Source organism: Ahaetulla prasina, chromosome 1 (genome assembly GCF_028640845.1).
Source record: "Ahaetulla prasina isolate Xishuangbanna chromosome 1, ASM2864084v1, whole genome shotgun sequence".
Taxonomy (NCBI): domain Eukaryota; kingdom Metazoa; phylum Chordata; class Lepidosauria; order Squamata; family Colubridae; genus Ahaetulla; species Ahaetulla prasina.
Window position 1 is genome coordinate 254454173 of NC_080539.1, and position 19899 is coordinate 254474071.

The following is a 19899-nucleotide window of genomic DNA, read 5'->3' on the forward strand; positions in this document are numbered from 1 at the left end:
ATCCGGTGGTCGTTGTTTTTTGGCCGGTTCAACTTCCGCGTGACCTACATTCCCAGCGGTCACAACCGGAGGGCGGATGCCCTGTCCCGCAAGCCAGGGGACCTCTGCGCCAAGGGCCCCTTCCTCCACGGACAGTGCTGCGGCAGAAGCCTTGGCCGCAGCACGGGAGCCAGTGGACTTGCGGGCCCAGGTGCGAGAGGCGCAGCGCCAGGACGCCTGGTCGCAGCAAAGGAGAGCGGAGGTGGGCCCCACGTCTCCTTGGACCTTGGAGGAGGACTTACTCAAGTTTCGGGGGCGATTATATGTGCCCACAGGACCACTCCGAGCCCTCGTCATGACCCAGTGCCACGACAACCCTGCAGCAGGACATTTTGGGTTCTTCAAGACCCTCCACCTGGTGACACGGACCTTTTGGTGGCCCCGAGTGCGGCATGATATACATGTGACATCCTGCGTACCGTGCCGGCAAGCCAAGACCGCCACGGGGCCCCTCCCGGCTCCTCCAGCCCTTGCCGACACCCGACAGACCCTGGGGGGCGATCTCTATGGATTTCCTGACAGACCTGCCGCCGTCCTCTGGGTTCACCACGGTGCTGGTGGTGGTGGACATGCTCACCAAGATGGCACACTTCATCCCATGCCGCGGACTGCCCACAGCCGCAAAACGCCCGTCTCTTTCTGCAGCACATCTTCCGCCTCCATGGTCTACGGACAGGGTGGTTTCGGACCGCTGGAGTTCAGTTCACAGCCCGCTTCTGGAAGAGCCTGATGGCCGCGTTGGAGGTGCAGGTATGTCTGTCGTCATCGCACCATCCGGAGACCGACGGGGGTACAGAGAAGGTCATCGGTATACTGGAACAGTATCTCCGTTGCTTCATCAACCAGCAACAGGACAACTGGGCTGACTACCTGTCCCTGGCGGAGTTTGCTTTTAACAACTCTCAGCACACCTCTACTCAGATGACCCCGTTCTTTGCCAATGTGGGTACCATCCGCGGCTCTTCCCTCTGGCACCACCGGACTCTCCTGTTCCCGAAACGCAGACCTTCCTGACGGAATTGCATGCGGTCCAACAGTTGGTACGTCAGCAGCTGAATCGGGCAAAGGAGGACTACAAACGGTCCGCCGACCGCTCCCGACGGGCAACGCCCCCGCTGGCAGTTGGAGACCGGGTGTGGCTCTCCACCAAACACCTCCCGTCCGACCGCCCGGTAAAGAAGTTGGACCACCGATTCATCGGCCCGTTCCCTGTCGAGGCAGTCATCAACCCGGTAGCCTACCGACTGACCCTGCCACGATCCATGCGGATCCACCCCGTTTTTCACCGGTCCCTTCTGGTTCCTGAGGCCACACCGAGTCCCCTTCGGTGCCCAACAGCACCCGTCACTGTCGCTGAGGACGGATCGGAGGAATCTGAAGTCCACAGCGTCACGAGACTCTCGCTGGCTAAAGGGTCGTTTCCAATATTTGATCGCGTGGAAGGGATACGGGACTGATTTCTCCTGGGTAGATGCCTCCGACGTTCATGCCCCTGACCTGGTGCAGGCCTTCCATGAGCAGAACCCAGCCCGACCGCATCCCGATCGTCAGCCCCGGGGGAAGGGCCCTGAGGTGAGGATAGTGTTGTGACCCAGGTTCCTGGACCCAGACTCCTGGACTCGGATGATTCAGAAAATGAGGGAGAAGACCTGGCAAGCCCTGCTTCTCTTGAGCCCTCTCCTCCCTGGCACCCACTCAGAGGGAGGGCCGGCAAGGCCTGATTCTCCCGGCCTTCTTCTGATTTGGCAACGCCCCAAGAACAGTTTTGGAGGGACGCAAGATTACGAAGGCTTGATCGGCGTGCGCAGCAGCGGAAGAGTTGGGACAAAGCCAAGTCATAATTGTCATGCAGTGACATCTGCAGAGACTATAAATAGGAGGCGGGACTTCCTGGTTTTTTGTCTCGGACAAAACAATGAATTTGGCGCAAGCTAATTCATGGAGGGAAGAATATATTCGTGAGTAATTCTGGCCTTATCTATAATTTCCTCGTTATCTCCAGAAACTTGGCAGGCCCGTGGGTAGACGTGGCCAGGACATGTATCTATGTAAATAAAAGGAAAAAAAAGGAAGGCCTCTGACGGACTCTTTGCTGGGAGTATTGGGGGAAGGGAAACAGAACACTTGTGGACTTCAACTCCCAGAGTTCCTCAGCAGCAAAGCTGGGAGTTAAAGTCCACAAGTCTTAAAAGAGCCAAGTTTGCAGACCCCTGCCCTAAACCATAATTTATTTTATCTGTTACTTGTTGAATAAGCATTAAGGGATGCCTTCATATTTAGCACAAAAATAGTCTGTTTTAAGAAAAGTTCAGGTCTACTCAATGGACTTTTTCATGGATACATCCAGGTATTTTTTTCAGCAAGGAAGTAAAAGTGGTTTGCCATTGTCTTCTGGATGTTTATAATTTCCTAGTTGAGCCTTGATCCTGCTTAGTGGGATCACGTTCAAGTATTAATGTGCATTTTTCAGCAGTCATACATGCCAAAAGCAAAAAGCACAGTTATAGAATACAGGCCTAGCTTGTGTGTACAATACAGTGTTCAGGATTTTATACGTATTACAGATTTAAATCACTCAACATCTATGCTGCCAGCTTTTGTGTATTGAGTAGAATTAATTTTAAGATCTGTGAGAAATCTAAACTTTTAACTACTATTTAGATGAAATAAGATACTATAAGATGAAAGGTTTAAAGTAGGTTTCTACTGTTTGTGTTTCAGGGAAAAATTAAAAAATCTGGTATAAGAAGAAGTGATTTGATGAACAGAAATGCGAAGCTGAAAAATATTTACAAAGAACAGGATAGCATGTCATTTATTGAAAAATTCCTGAAATAAGAGTTTCCATCCCCATGACTCGGAAATATTGGAGAGCATCAAGTTTCAGCTAAACTTTATAGCTTTCTCTTTTTAAAGATAAATTATTTATAAAAAACATAATATTGCTTCTAAATGAATATAATCCATACGTTTCCCATATGGATGGCATTGGCTAGGTCACAGTATTCTCATAAACCTATAGCTAAACTGGTTATATCATTGATTCCCCTTCTGCCTTTCTGACTGTTGCAACAGCTTTTAGCAATGATCAGAATGTTTTCAATATACACAACTATGGTCTTGAACTGGTACACGTTCATTATCATTATGAATGTAATCCAAGACCATTATTTTAAAAAAAGTTCTGAATATCAGCAGAATCAGTTCTGATTTTGGGAAGAAAAACATTTAATCAACAGCCATTTCTTAAAACCTTCCTATTTTTGCTCACTGCCTGCTACAGACTAATGCTGGAGAAGGAATAAAAAGGGAATTAAAATGAGTTAAAAGCAAAACCCATGCATCTCTGAATGAAGCTGGAAAATCTCTGGCTGAAACCTGGGGAGTCCACTCAACAGTGGACACCATTCAGAGTCCACTCAACTCTCCCAGAAACAGACAAAGGATCCAGCAAAGCTAAATAATGTCTTCTTCTTACCTTGTAAGATGCCTCTGATCCCCTAGAAAAACAAAGGGGAATTCTCTTCTTGGTGATGTTTTCTGGCTCAAAAGATAAAAGGGAAATCAAATTTAATCAAATTTCCATGAACAGATTGGTAAGTGATTTCTGGTACAGCTTTCTAGTACGTTACATGTGAGTCCTTTTCTAGGATGAGTGCAGGTTACTTGTTAGATTGAGTATAATTGTCAGGTTCTTCTCAATTCACTGAATCAGAAATAGAAGGCAAGCAAAGGTAGCCATCTATTCATAGCCACTATCTTTTCTCCAGCCAATCAGGACAGTCTTTGTCTTGTTGGAAGATACTATCCCCAGTAGACATGCCTAGTATTTGTTATTTTAAAAAAAACACAGTTCTCCTGTGGAATCTAAGTGTGACAATGTTTTTAAAGAAGCAATAAAAACTTCAGAGGTCAGAGACTTCCAACAAATTCATTTCAGTATTCTATATATAAAGTTTGATAAGATGCAGGTAATGTAGCTGATTCGCATCTTTTTTTTGTTGTCTCTCCTGTCCTCAATATTTTGAGAGCAATAATTTTGATAGTGAAAAGCTTCAGCTGCCTAGTCACAGAGAAAGCTTAAGCCCTATAAATAAACATAGATTTAAACAGAAGTTCATATAACTTATCAACAGGTACAAAATCAGAAATGAAATCTTTTAGAGCTATACAATCATGTGTACCATAGACATTGTTATATCCTGCAATATGACAGTGTTTCTATATTAATTAAAATTAAAACAGTTATTAATTTAGAACTGGCAAGATGTGAGTGAGGTTTCAAGAATCAATAAAAGAGGAAAAAGTCAGGTCTTCATCAATTGTAATCCTGTGGAGGTTAGAGGAGGAAACTCAGGTGGTTATCAGGGGATGACACATAAAAGCTGGAAAGAATATTCATGATGAAACATGGCAGCCTTTGACTTAGCCACCTTCAGCTTGAGGTGGTAGGATAAGCAGCCAGGGATAAAATGAAGATTACATTGCTTTTGTCTATGCATCATCATCAAAGATCACCAAAGATCAGTAACATTGTGACAATGATACTAAAATCATTGGGAAGAATATAAACATAGTAGGATTCAGGATTTCTGAGGGATACTGTATTGGGGAATTTTTCAGGACTGAAATCCATCATATTATTTTGCTATAAAGAATGAGAAAAAAAATGAACCAATGAAGTGCACTGCCATTGACATCTAAGTAACCTAGACAGCAGTTACTGCTAGTCGTATGTGAAAACACAGCTGTCAGGTCCAAAAGGTTGTAAGGCATTAGACGTGACCACCAAAATATTCAGAATTCTTGGAAATGCTTTTGAATGGCTTGCACCAAATTCTGATTGATATGGAGAAGATTATAGTGCTGAATGTCAGTACTGAATTAATTACTCTTATATTCAGTGGCCAGCCCAGCTCAGTTCTATTATAAGTAGGAACCTAAGTGTAGGTTATTCTATCTGTTTTTTCTTTTTACATCTTTCTCCAATTGAAGAAGGAAGAAATGGGAAGATGTAAGGAATAGGCTTTAGTGAGGAAACTATTCTAGGTGAGGGAAATTATATTGGCTAAACCAGAGGTTCCCAATCTTTTTCGCCCGCGGCTCCCCCGGAAATCCGACCTGCAACTGCGCATGCGCACCAGACGCGCCCGCGGCTCCCCCGGAAATCCGACCTGCAACTGCGCATGCGCACCAGACGCCCCAGAAATGGCGCATCAGCGCCGGACCCAGCGGGCGCAGATATTCCGCGGCGCCCCCATGACGATAGCGCGGCTCCCTGGGGAGCCGCGGCTCACAGTTTGGGAATCACTGCAATATTCATCAGAAAAATGTGTGGCCAATACTACTCCCAATCAAATATCATTTCGAATAAAATCTATTATTGGAAGATTGGATATTAAATGTTATGACAATTGAAGAAATATATAAGTGATAAAAATTTGAATTTGAGAAACTGGATTGTAATTTAAGAAATGGACTTATGAAATTTGAAGGAATATACAAATGGGTGAGAAAAAAATTTGAATCTTAGAAGATGGACTAATTTTTAAAATGGACTGTAAGAAGAACGGACATTAAATGTTTTGGCAATTGAAGAAATATATAAGTGATGAAAATTTGAGTTCGAGAAGATGGACTGTAATTTGAGAAATGGACTTACAAAATTTGAAGGAATATACAAGTGGAAAAAAGAAAAAAAAATTGAATTTGAGAAGATGGATTAATTTTAAAAATGGATTGTAAGAAGATGTAATATGTGAAGTTGGTATTGCTTCTTTTCTTTTTTTCTTTTTATTATTCTTTCCTATCTCTTTATTTTTATTGTGAGGGGATCTAAAGTTTTAAATTTTTAAAGGTGGGAGGTTATGTTTATTTGGTATACTTTAGCTTGTGATTGTTGGTCATAATACCCGGTATTTGCTCTGGGAAGTCGGGGGGGAGGGGTGTAGGGGGAGGGGGAAATGATACATGGATTGATTATTAATGCATAGTAATTTTTGAAGATATGAAAATAAAATTTAAAATGATATTGGGGATGCTCGATTGCCATTTCAGAAAGAAAAGAGAGAAGTAGGAGGGAAGAAAGTAGGTAGGAAAGAGTAGAGAAGGAGGAGGGGAATAAGAAGGTTAGATAGGGTAAGAAGGGGGGAGTGGAGAAGGAGGAGAGGAAGTAGTAAAGTGAAGGAGATGAAGAATGTGAAAGTAGTAGAGGGTAGAGAGGGAGGTTGTGAAGAAAGGAAGTGGCAATCGGGCAGGCCTGAATCAGTATGATTAATGATTAATGATAGATAATAGTTTGCATATAAATATGATGTTGGAAAATGGAAATAAAAATTATTTATAAAAAAAGAAAGAAGAAAAATGTGTGGCCAATAGATCAGAGCAACCGCTTCAAACTTGATTGCAGAAAATATGACTTCTGCAACAGAGTTGTTAATGCTTGGAACTCATTACCTGACTCCATAGTCTCTTCTCAAAATCCCAAAATCTTCAACCAAAAACTGTCTACTATTGACCTCACCCCATTCCTTAGAGGACTATAAGGGGCGTGCATAAGAGCTCAAAAGTGCCTACCGTTCCTGTCCTATTGTTCCCTTTATTATATCAAATTAATATAGCTGATGCATATTCTTTGCTTATATATATATATATATATTCTTCATGATATGTTTTTTTTTTACTTATGACAATGTTTATGTATACTGTTGTGACAAAATGAAATTTTTTAAAAAAAGAGAGGAAGCAATGATATCTAAGCAATAAGTTCTAAAATTGTGAGAATATATACATATCCCAACCTCATCTTCTTCTGTCCGATGGAGTTTACTCCTGGTCTACATGACCTACATGGTGGTTTGTGGCAACAAAAGCTGGGAAAGATAGTCTACCCTTGGCAGTTTGGAGAATTGACTGCCTTGTAAGGCCAACCCTAGTAAGAACTTGTGTAAGGCAAGTGCAGTCCATTATGTAGGAACTTGCTCATGATGATTATAGAAAAAGAAGGCACACCTTTGCAATTCAATGCTGTTAGAGTCTTAAATTTTATTGTTAAATGTATTTGAATAACAATCAACATACTGTGAATTAATTGAAGAAATTAATCATTTTTTTTCTTTTGGGTAAAGCAGGAATTGAAATTAGTCTTACTACAATCAGGGTGTGAATGTGACAAAGTCAGAAATACAGATTGCTTCATTTCAAACTCCAGGAAAATTCTGCTGCAAGAAATCCCAATATTCCTCTAAGGCAATACCTTTATTATTCTTGCCAAAAGCAAAGAAGGTGTCAACATGTGTGAGACCTCTAAAATGTAATCATTCTTTCAAAGACAATAGCTTTATTATAGGTTTCTAATGTTCATGTCTCAGAGAAAAATGAAAAATCTGGTAGAAGAAAAATGACTGGATGAACAGAAATGCAATGCTAAAAACAATTTACAAGGGAAAGGATAGCATTCCATTTACTGAAAAGAGAGTCATTCCTGAATTAAAACAGTTCCCAACTTTATCACTCTGAAAGATTCGACAACATCCCTTATGACAGTGATGGTTAACCTTTTTGGCACTGAGTGCCGATACTGGAGTGTGTATGAGAACAAGTGTGCGCTGGAGCACCAGAGCGCCGGAATCCGGAAGACAGCAGCTGGCCGGTGCGCATGGCCGTGACAGAATCCGGAAGAGCAGCTGGTGACAATGCACAGCCCACAGAGAGGGCTCTGTGTGCCACCTCTGGCCCGCATGCCATAGGTTCAGCATCACGGCCTTATCATATTTTCAGCTAATCTTTGCAGCTTTCTCCTTTTAAAGATAAATTTATTGTCATAAATGTATAGCTACCGAAACTGATTATATCAACCATTTCAATTCTCCCTTTCTCAAAGTTATAACTGAATTTAGCAGGGCTCAGAATGTCTTCAGTAATCACAACTGATTACCTTGTGACTGGCTACCCTTTCCCGCCAAAACAAAGGAAGATGCGTTAGTCACGCATCTTGCCCTGGGGACATCCCCTTGCAATCTTATCTTAACTTCTGTGGTCGTTTTATGTATTTTTGCATCTTTTTTCATCAGTACAGGTAAAGTGAAGTTTTTATTTAATTTAACTTAAGTATGTATTAATTTTTAGGTTTATTTCTCATATAAAGTAATTATCTTTTTACATATTGCCTTAAAATGTGCATTGTCTTTGGTTTGGGAACTCATTACATTTATTTATATTATTCCTTATGGGAAAATTTTGTTTGGTACTTGTTGTTTTTGGTACTCATCCTGTCTCCTGGATCCAATTAATGCCGAGTACTGAGATACTACTGTAATAATGTTACGGATGAATTGAGATTCAAAACTGAGATGTAACCATTTTCTTTATGACCTTCCTTAAAGCCTGCTTGATATCTTTGTTCCTCAGGGTGTAGATCAAGGGGTTCAGGAGGGGAGTGACAAAGGTATATATAAGAGCAAGTTTCTTATCCTCATCCTCCAAAGTGCTGGACTTGGGATGCAGATACACAAGGCTGCAGACCCCATATTGTAGGAATACAACTGTCAGGTGGGAGGAGCAGGTGGAGAAGGCTTTGTGTCTCCCAGATGAGGACTTAATTCGAAGAATGGCAGTCACAATATAGATGTAGGAGATGCATATTAGAACAAATGGAACTGTTAAAACAATGATGACAACACCATACAGCGCAGTTTGGTGGAGATGGGTGTCGGCACATGCTACCTGTAGAACACGTGGTACATCACAAAAGAAATGATTGATTTTGGGTTTGTAACCACAAAAAGGCAAGCTGAAAACCAAGGCGGTTAGCTGCAGACACATCATTATGGAAAGGATCAGGGAGCCAATCACTAGCCATATGCAAACCTGCCAGGTCATGATGAGGGTATAGCGAAGTGGGTGGCAGATGGCTACGTAGCGATCATACGCCATGACAGACAACATAAAACAGTCTGTGCTCCCTAGTGTTGTAAAAAAGAACATCTGGATGGCACAGTTCACCAATGGGATTGTTCTGTGGAAATCAGAAATGCTAGCAAGCATTTGAGGCACTATTACAGTGATATAACAGATCTCCAAAAGAGAGAGGCTAGCCAGGAAGAAATACATGGGGGTGTGCAAGGAACTGACAATATAAACAATTGAAAGGATGGAGATATTACCAGAAAGGATTATGAGGTAGAGCAAAAGAAAGAAAGTAAAAAGAAGATGTTGTATCTCAGGAACAGTGGAAAATGCCTGGAAGATGAACTCTTGGGCCATGGACTGATTATCCCACTTTGATACTGCCAGATACATCTCATCTATCTCTGTAAAAAAAAAGGCAAGAAGAAAAGCCAATTAAAACCTAATGTGTATTTCCATACATTTCAAAGTAAAATCCTGTGGACTGTATGATATTGAGGTCTGTCATTCATGACAACCCAGTGATTAATCCTACATTTTTTATTCCCCTTCATCTCCTAATTTAGACTGTTCCCAAGCAAATCCCAAAACTTCCAGAATCTTTAGATGCATTATAATATCAATTATCCAAAACTGACCAAATAGCTATAAACGGTAATATTTACAGAATTTGTATTATCAGTAGGATACAACCATCTCACCTGTGTTTCCCCTTCTGAAAATAAGTTTCTACTATTATCAGGAATGGGCAATCTTTGAATGCAAAGGAGGCATTTAAAAGGCAATAAGCCCACAGAAGGGCTTTGATTTAAGTTCAGTTGTGTGAATTCCCCACCTTCCAAGAGAGTATGGGCAGGTTTATATTTTCAGCCGCTTTGGTGTAAGAAATTTTAAGCCTATTCTATTTTCAAATGAGGCACGTAAGGACTGAAGCGAGACAGGGTAACAGTTAAGCTAACAATTTATTGGCTAACACAACAAGCTAACAGTGACCAGTTCTTGGGTCGACAATAGATGATTCTATGAGTTAAACTTGGCAGTTCAAATCTCACCAGGCTCAAGGTTGACTCAGCCTTCCATCCTTCCATGGTGGGTAAAATGAGGACCCAAATTGGTCAATGTGCTGACTCTGTAAACCACTGTAAAGCACTGTGAAGCGGTATATAAGTCTAAGTGCTATTGCTAGTGCTATTGAGCTCTAGTCAGACCACTTGGTTCGACTGATAGTTTTAATATAATAATATTATATTATATTAATATAATATTGTTTGTCTTGCCAAGGACCTTTCTCAATTCCAGCTTTGGCCCATTGTGATGTTGCCCCCTTTGAGCCTGTGACAAGGAAACAAGGTGAGGAAGATGAGAGAGGAGCTAATGGCTTCCTTTCCTAGGCAAGTCAGCTGTCCAGGCTGCAGTATTGATTACTGTTACTATCACTGATGCCATAGAAGAAACCTGCAGGGGGTAGGCTAATTTTTTTTCTAGATAAATAGAGCAGGGGTACATAAGATGTGACCAGGGAGAACTTTCTTTTACTTAGAAACCTTTAGGGTTAAAATAAGAACGAATATGGATAAAGTGTATGATAGTTTGTCTTTCTCTATCATTAAATTGACAAGTTGCCCTAAACCACAATTTGTTTTACATAATATTTGTTGAATAAGCCTTAAGGGCTGCTTTTATATTTAGCAGTGCTCATATAGCACAAAAATAGTCTCCTTTGAGTGGAGCTCAGGTCCAGGTAATTTCATGAAAACATCCAGGTAATTATCTCAGCAAGAAAAGCAAAGTGGATTGCCACTGTCTTCTGGATGTTTATAACTTCTCAGTTGAGCGTTGATTCTACTTGATGAAATCCCATACAAGTACTAATCATGCTTAGCACTGCTTATCTTCCCACATTAAATAGGTCATACATGCAAAAAGGAAAAATAAACCATAATTATAGAAAATAAACCTACCTCATGTGTTAAATATTGTTTTAGGAGATTATAAATTAAATTTCTCAACATCTGTACTGCCAATTTTTGTGTTAAATTCATTTTAAGATGTGTGTGAAATCCAAAATGTTTATCTACTTCTTTAAAAGATGATAGTTTTGATCTAGGATTCTACTGTTTTGTTTCAGGGAAAAATAAAAAAGCTGGTAGAAAAAAAAAGTGATTGGATGTGAAGCTGAAAAATATTTACAAGGAATAGAATAGGATTACATTTACTGAAAAATTCCTGAAATAAAACAATTTCCACCCTATCTCTGAAAGATTAAAGAGCATCCTTCCATTGTCATATTCTCAATTAATCTTTGCATTTCTCCTTTAAAAGGTAAATTATTTATATAAAAATAGTATTGCTTCTAAATAGATATAATCTGTATGTTTCCAATATGAATTGCTAGGTCACTGTATTCACTGTAGAATTAATTTTAAGATCTGTGAGAAATCTAGAATTTTAACTACTTTTTAAAAAGATGAAAGATTTTAAACAGATTTTAGCAGTGCTCAGAATGTCTTCAATACACACAACTATGGTCTTGAACTGGTACACATTCATTGTCATTATGAATGTAATCCAAAACCACAAGTGTGAAAAGTGTTCTGAATGTCAGCAGAATCAATCCTGATTTTGGGAATAAAAACATTTAATCAACAGCCACCTCTTAAAATCTTCCTATTTTTGCTCACTGCCTACTGTAGACTCAATGCTGGGGAAAGAACAAAAATGAATTAAATGAGTTAAAAGCAAAATCCTTGTATCTCTGAATGAAGCTGGAAAATTTCTGGCTGAAATCCTGGGGAGCCCTAGACATTCAGAGTCCACTCAACTCACCTAGAAACAGACAAAGGATCCATCAAAGCTAAATAATGTCTTCTTCTTACCTTGTAAGATGCCTCTGATCCATGACTAGAAATCCAAAGGGGAATTCTCTTCTTCTTGGTGATGTTTTCTGGCTCAAAAGATGAAAGGGGATCAAAATTTCATCAAATGTTCATGAACAGATTTGGTAAGTGATTTCTGGCACAGCTTTTTAGATACCTCTGAGTCCTTTTCTAGGATGGGTCCAGGTTACTTGCTAGATTGAGTAAAGTTGTCAGGTTCTTCTCAATTCACTGAATCAGAAATGGAAGGCAAGTAAAGGTAGCCATCTATTCATAGCCACTATCCAGCCAATCAGGGTAGACTTTGTCTTGTTGCAAGATATTATCCCCAGTAGACATGCCTAGTATTTGCTATTTTTTAAAAAAAACAGTTCTCCTGTGGAATCTAAGTGTGGAAATGTTTTTAATGAAGCAATAAAAACTTCAGAGGTCAAAGACTTCCAACAAACTCATTTCAGTATTCTATATATAAAGTTTTGGATCAACTGTGTTCAAGAGGTAGAAGAATGATAAGATACAGTTAATGTAGCTGCTTAACATCTTTTTTGTTGTCTATCCTGTCCTCAATATTTTGAGAGCAAAAATTTTGATAGTGAAAAGTTTCAAATGCCTAGTCACAGAGAAAACTTAAGCCAGTGGTGAAATTCAATTTTTTTACTACCGGTTCTGTGGGCATGGTGTGGCTTGGTGGGCATGGCTTGGTGAGCGTGGCAGGGGAAGGATACTGCAAAATCCCCATGCCCACCACACTCCAGGGGAAGGATACTGCAAAATCCCCATTACCTCCTCACTCGTGGGGGAAGGATATTGCAAAATCTCCAGATTTAAACAGAAATTCATGTAAATCATACTATAACTTCTCAAAAGGTACAAAATCAGAAATGAATTCTTTTAGAGCTATACAATCATGTGTATCATAGACATTGTTATATCCTGCAATTTGACAAGTTACCACAATGTAAAAATGTTGTCGAGACTCTAGAAAGAGTGCAGAGAAGAGCAACAAAGATGATTAGGGGACTGAAGTGAAAACATATAAAGAACGGTTGCTAGAATTGGGTATTTGTACTTTAATGAAAAGAAGGACTAGGTGTGACCTGATAGCAGTGTTCCAATATCTCAGGAGCTGCCACAAAGATGAGGGAGTCAAATTATTCTCCAAAGCATCTGAGGGCAGGACAAGAAGCAATGGATGGAAACTAATCAAGGAGAGAAGCTACCTAGAACTAATGTTTTGGCTACAGCCCCCGAACTTGGCCCCATGCCCGAAAGTGACTCCGAGAGTGAGGGGGAAGGGCCAGTAAGGCTTACCTCAGAAGCACCGATTCCTTTGGCCCGGCTCCAGGAGCCAGAACCAGGCCAGTCAGAGGATGTAATGAGGCCAACATCCCCTGATTCTTCCCTTCCTCAGGCTATGCCCTCAGACGCAGCTGATAATCATACTAATCAAGCCTGGATCGACCTGCGCTTCAGAAGATAAGAGAGGCAGCGTCATCAAAGGGAAGGATATATAAGGAGCTTTGGGACTGCTCTCAGTTCCACAGGAAGCAAATTAGCTGAACCGTGTCGAAGTGAGCTGAAGTCTTAATCTGTTTGAACTTTTTGGCAGGCAGCTGCGTTTTCTCGGCCAGGACTGATAGGAGCCGTGAATCCACTGGCTGAAGGCCAGCTCGTTACTCCAGAATGAGGACGGAGACAGAACAACTAAGGAGAACTTTCTGGACAGTTAGAACAATTAATCAGTGGAACAACTTGCTTCCAGAAATTGTGAATGTTCCAATACTGGAAGTTTTTAAGAAGATGTTGGATAACCATTTTGTTGTGACCCAGCCCAAGTAGGTAGTAGGAAACTCAGTCAGTGAAAAAATAAACAAACTTTATTCGAACAGCTGAGAATTACTTCATTCTCAGCGTAGTTCAACTAAATTAAAGCAAATGCCTTCCAACACAAATTCCTCAGTCCTATCACCCGTCTTGGTCCAATTAGGCAAACTGCCAAAGGCCTTCCTTGGCAAAAGTTCAGAAGATACCGATACAAAATAAATGCGAGAAGATGAAGCTATCAACGTTGTTTTCTGGCAAAGCCCAAACACCGTTGCTGGTCTTTTAAGCCTTATGGGAAGGGCAAATCATCTCTTGGCCCTACTCCTGAGTCCTCTTTGCTTGAGCTGCTCTTGCCTTCTGGCAGCTCTTCTCATGCGTGCCTCACTACTGTCAGTCTCTGGAGGCTCTGGAGTTCGCACCTCACTCCCCGATGACCCTGGCCCCACCTCAGCCTCCAACGCAGAGCCCTCATTGCTGTCCGACTCCGTTGCCAGCTCCGCAGGCTGCTGGGGGACCACAACACATTTGTCAGAAGTGGTGTAGGGTTTCCCGCCTAAGCAGCGGGCTGGACTAGAAAACCTCCAAGGTCCCTTCCAATTCTGTTACTCTGTTATTCTGACAGTGTTTATTAATTAAAATTAAAACAGTTATTAACCTAAGAACTGGCAAGATGTGAGTGAGGTTTCAAGAATCAATAAAAGGGGACAAAGTCAAGTGTTCATCAATTGTAATCCTGTGGAGGTTAGAGGAGGAAACTCAGGTGGTTATCAGGAGATGACACATAAAAGCTGGAAAGAATATTCATGATGAAACATGGCAGCCTTTGACTTAGCCGCCTTCAGTTTCAGGTGATAGGATAAGCAACCATGGATAAGATGAAGATAAGATGAAGATTACATTGCTTTCTTAGTGTTGTATGTATTGTTCCTTTTGTATTTTATTTTGGCTGTTCACCGCCCTGAGTCCTCCGGGAGAAGGGCGATATACAAATTAAATTATTATTATTATTATTATTATTATTATTATTATTATTATTATTATTATTATTATTATTATTATTATTATTATTATTATTATTATTATGTCTATGCATCATCATCAAAGATCACCAAAGATCAATAAACAGCATTGTGACAATGATACTAAAATCATTGGGAAGCATATAAACATAATAGGATTCAGGATTTCTGACGGATACTGTCGTGTCCCACTCCACCTCTGACGACCGGGTCTAGGAAGTCCGTATCAAGCGTGGCTACAAAGCCTCTGCAGCTTTGCCAAATTCCTTTCAGATTTCTCAGGGCAGGCAGGAATCCAAGTTGTGACCTCAGCAAACTAGATGAGACTTTGCTTGACTCAAGGAATGCCAAAAGCAGGTCCTTTATATAGGCTGTGGGGTGTGACTCCATGACTCAGCATTTATTTTATTATTTATTTATTTATTTATTATTCAAACTTATATACCGCCCTATCTCCCAAAGGACTCAGGGCGGTTTACAGGCATGTAAAAACATCAATATACAAATTAAAATAATCATTAAAAAACTTATTCTAATGCCCAATTATTAAAAATAGAAATATAAATATTAAAATCAATTTAAAACCCCTCTAAATTTAAAATCTAAGCCAGTCCTGCACAGATGAATAAATGTGTCTTGAGCTCGCGACGGAAGGTTCAGGCCTGAACCTTTATCCAGGCCTGCCCCTCCCTTCCTTCTGCTGACGTCGCCTCTCAGATCTCCAGAAGCGAGGAGCCTCCCACTTTGAATTGTTTTCTGCTGTTTGAGAAAGGGAGGGGTCAGAAGGAGTAGGCCCGAGCAATTCCAATCTGTGGCCGACCTCCCCCGATGGCTGAGCCAAAGGAACACACGCCGCATGAGTGAGGTTTATTTGTTCATTCCTGACATCCTGTCCGGGCATGGGGCCAGGGCCTGGGGCTGGAGGCATGACAGGCCGTTCATCTTCATTATCAGACTCAGAGTCTGATAGCAGACCCGGGACGAGATGGGAGGGGCCCAGCTGAGGAGAGGAGGGAGGACGAGGCACAAGATACTTTCTGTATTGGGGAAATTTTCAGGGCTGAAATCCATCATATTATATTGCTGTAGAGAATGAGAAAACAAAAAATATTTGAACCTTTGAGGTGCATTGCCATTGATATCTAAGTAAGCAGTTACTGCTAGTCATACGTGAAAGCATCACTGTCAGGTCCAAAAGGATGTAAAGCATTGGGACATGACCATCAAAATATTCAGAATTCATGGAAATTATTTTGAATGGCTTGCACCAAATTCTGACTGATATGGAGAAGATTATAGTGCTGAATGTCAGTACTGAATTAATTACTGTTATATTCAGTGGCCAGCCCAGCTCAGTTCTATTATAAGTAGGAACCTAAGTGTAGGTTATTCTATCTATATTTTATTTTTACATCTTTCTCCACTTGAAGAAGGGAGAAATGGGTAAGGAATAGGCTTTAGTGAGGAAACTATTCTAGGTGAGGGGAATTTTATTGGCTAAACAATATTCATCAGAAAAATGTGTGGCCAATAGATCAGAGCAAGAGAGGAAGCAATGATATCTAAGTAGCAGGTCCTAAAATTGTGAGAATGTATACATATCCCAACCTCATCTTCTTCTGTCCGATGGAGTTTACTCCTGGTCTATGACCTACATTGTAGTTTGTGGCAACAAAAGCTGGGATACCCTTTGCAGTTTGGAGAATTATTCCAATATTCCTAAGGCCAACCCTAATAAGAACTTGTGTAAGGCAAGTGCAGTCCATTATCTAGGAAATTCTTCAAGACCAGGAGTGAAATGCTCCCGGATCCGACGGGATCACGCGATCCGGTAGTGATAACGGCTACTGGTTCGGAGGACCGGTAGCAAAAATCCCTGGCCCCGCCCCCCCTGCCTCTGAGTCGCACCATCTGCAGAGGTTTTTTTTTTCTTACTTTTAAAAGCCGGTTTTGCTTCAGCCGAAACAGGCCTTTAAAAGTAAAAAACAGCAGAACATTACTTGTACTCTTACTTGTAGAAAACATGTTTTCTACAAGTAAGAGTAGAGATTCTAAGGCACTTACCTGATTACTGAGGAACGCATGGCCACAGCCTGAAAGCAGTTTCAGTTTCAGCCAGACAGCATCAATCGCTCAGCTAATCTATTTCCTCGGTGATCAACTGGCCGGCTTTGCTAGCTGAGGAACTCTGGGATTTGAAGTCCACAATAAAATAAAATAAAATAAAATAAAATAAAATAAAATAAAATAAAATAAAATAAAATATTTGTGCAGCTTTCTGAGATTTGGTGTGTTTCTGTAGTGTTTCACTCTAACTACACAAACACACAAAATCTCAGAAAGCTGTATTGTGTGTGTGTATTAGTTGTGTGTGTGTAAAGTGTGAAAGTTGGTTTTTGAGCTTTTTGTGGCTGTGTGAAGTGTAAAGTGTAGCTGCTTCTACATTGTGTGTGAGTCAGTTGTGTTGTGTTGTGTGTGTGTAAAGTGTGAAAGTTGGTTTTTGAGCTTTTTGTGGTTATGTGAAGTGTGAAGTGCAGCTGCTTTTACACTGTGTGTGAGTCAGTTGTGTTGTGTTGTGTGTGTGTGTAAAGTGTGAAAGTTGGGTTTTGAGCTTTTTGTGGCTATGTGAAGTGCAGCTGCTTTTACATTGTGTGTGAGTCAATTGTGTTGTGTGTGTGTAAAGTGTGAAAGTTGGTTTTTGGTACCTCTTATTATTTTTTTATACTTTGTTTATTATTTTTATTATTTATTGTTATTGGCCACGCCCACCAAGCCATTTGACCACCAAGCCACGCCCACCAATTAAGCCACGCCCACAGAACCGATAGGGAAAATTTTTAGATTTCACCCCTGCTCAAGACGATTGTAGAAAAAGAAGGCACACCTTTGCAATTCAATGCTGTTAGAGTCTTAAATTTTGTTAAAATGTAAGTATTTGAATAACAATCAACATACTGTGAATTAATTGAAGAATTTTTTTTTTCTTTTGGGTAAAGCAGGAATTGAAATTAGTCTTACTACAATCAGGGTGTGAATGTGACAAAGTCAGAAGTACAAATTGCTTCATTTCAAACTCCAGGAAAATTCTGCTGCAAGAAATCCCAATATTCCTCTAAGGCGATACCTTTATTATTCTTGCCAAAAGCAAAGAAGCACACTCACTGACTACAGACCTAGCCTATCTGTACAAAATAGTGTTCAAAAGTTTATGTGTAGTACAGATTTAAATCATTCAGCCTCTATGGTGTTTGGGTAGAATTCATGTCAACGTGTGTGAGACCTCTAAAATGTAATCATTCTTTCAAAGACAATAGCTTTATTATAGGTTTCTAATGTTCATGTCTCAGAGAAAAATGAAAAATCTGGTAGAAGAAAAATGACTGGATGAACAGAAATGAAATGCTAAAAACAATTTACAAGGGAAAGGATAGCATTTCATTTACTGAAAAGAGAGTCATTCCTGAATTAAAACAGTTCCCAACTTTATCACTCTGAAAGATTCGACAACATCCCTTATCACAGTGATGGTTAACCTTTTTGGCACCGAGTGCCGATACTGGAGTGTGTATGAGAACAAGTGTGCGCTGGAGCACCAGAGTGCCGGAATCCAGAAGACAGCAGCTGGCCGGTGCGCATGGCCGTGACGGAACCCAGAAGAGCAGCTGGTGACAATGCACGTGCCCACAGAGAGGGCTTTGTGTGCCACCTCTGGCCCGCATGCCATAGGTTCAGCATCACGGCCTTATCATATTCTCAGCTAATCTTTGCAGCCTTCTCCTTTTAAAGATAAATTTATTGTCATAAATGTATAGCTACCGAAACTGATTATATCAACCATTTCAATTCTCCCTTTCTCACAGTTATAACTGTTCTTGGACCAACACTCTTCATACTATACATAAATGATCTCTGTGACCATATCTCAAGTTATTGTGTTCTCTTTGCTGACAATGTCAAACTATTTAACACCACCAACAATACAGCTACCCTTCAAAAAGACTTTGACTTTGTATCCAATTGGTCTAAAACTTGACAACTCTAAATCTCAACCAGCAAATGCTCAGTCTTACATATTGGAAAAAAGAATTGGAAAAAAGAATCCAAATACTAAGTACAAGCTTGATGGACATTACCTTACTGATGACCCCCATCCTGTAAAAGACCTTGGAGTTTTCTTATCAAATGATCTAGGTGCCAAAGCCCATTGCAACTACATAGCAAAAAAGGCTCTAAGAGTTGTAAACCTAACTTTGCGTAGCTTCTTTTCCAGAAACACAACACTACTAACGAGAGCATACAAAACATTTGCTAGACCTATTCTTGAATACAGCTCACCTGTCTGGAACCCATATCACATCTCTGACATTAATACAATTGAACAAGTCCAGAAATATTGTACAAGAAGAGTTTTCCGCTCCTCTGTAAACAAAATACCTTATACCTCCAGACTTGAAATCCTGGGATTAGAAAATTTAGAACTCCGCCGACTCCGACAAGACCTGTGTTTAACACACAGAATCATCTATTGCAATGTCCTTCCTGTTAAAGACTACTTCAGCTTCAATCGCAATAATACAAGAGCAAACAATAGATTCAAACTTAATGTTTTTTATTTTTTTTTATTTTGTCACAACAGTATACACAAACATTGTCATATTAACTTATTAATATTAATAAGTTATTAATATTAATAATTATTAATATTAATACTAATAATATCAATGTTAATATGTTAATATTGTCATATTAACATATTAACATTAAATGTTAACCACTTCAATCTTGAATGCAGAAAATATGACTTTTGTAACAGAGTTGTTAACGCTTGGAACACACTACCTGACTCTGTGGTCTCTTCTCAAACTCCCAAAAGCTTTAACCAAAAACTGTCTACTATTGACCTCAATCCCATTCCTAAAAGGACTATAAGGGGCGTGCATAAGTGCACAAAAGTGCCTATAGTTCCTGTCCTATTGTTTTCTTTCATTATATGTGCTTGTATATAATGTTGTGACAAAAATAAATTTTAAAAAAACCTGAATTTAGCAGGGCTCAGAATGTCTTCAGTAATCACAACTGATTACCTTGTGACTCGCTACCCTTTTCCGCCAAAACAAAGGAAGATGTGTTAGTGACGCAATAGCTGTTGCCCTATGGACATTCCCTTGTAATCTTATCTTAGCTTCTATGGTCATTTTATGTATTTTTCAGGGGTGAAACCCAGCAGGTTCTGA

The 19899-nt window shown here is 40.2% G+C and overlaps 1 protein-coding gene across 1 annotated transcript; it reads right to left on the bottom strand.

Moving 5' to 3' along the window:
• Nucleotides 1-8379: 8379 nt before the first annotated feature.
• Nucleotides 8380-9339, bottom strand: LOC131184886 (olfactory receptor 10Q1-like). Its single transcript, XM_058156757.1, has one exon. The coding sequence runs from the start codon at nucleotides 9337-9339 to the stop codon at nucleotides 8380-8382; it is 960 nt and encodes a 319-aa protein (XP_058012740.1).
• Between the last annotated feature and the right edge of the window lie 10560 nt (nucleotides 9340-19899).

Coding starts and splice junctions, on each gene's coding strand:
- LOC131184886 (XM_058156757.1), bottom strand. CDS start 9,339: ATGTATCTGGCAGTATCAAAGTGGGATAATCAGTCCATGGCCCAAGAG.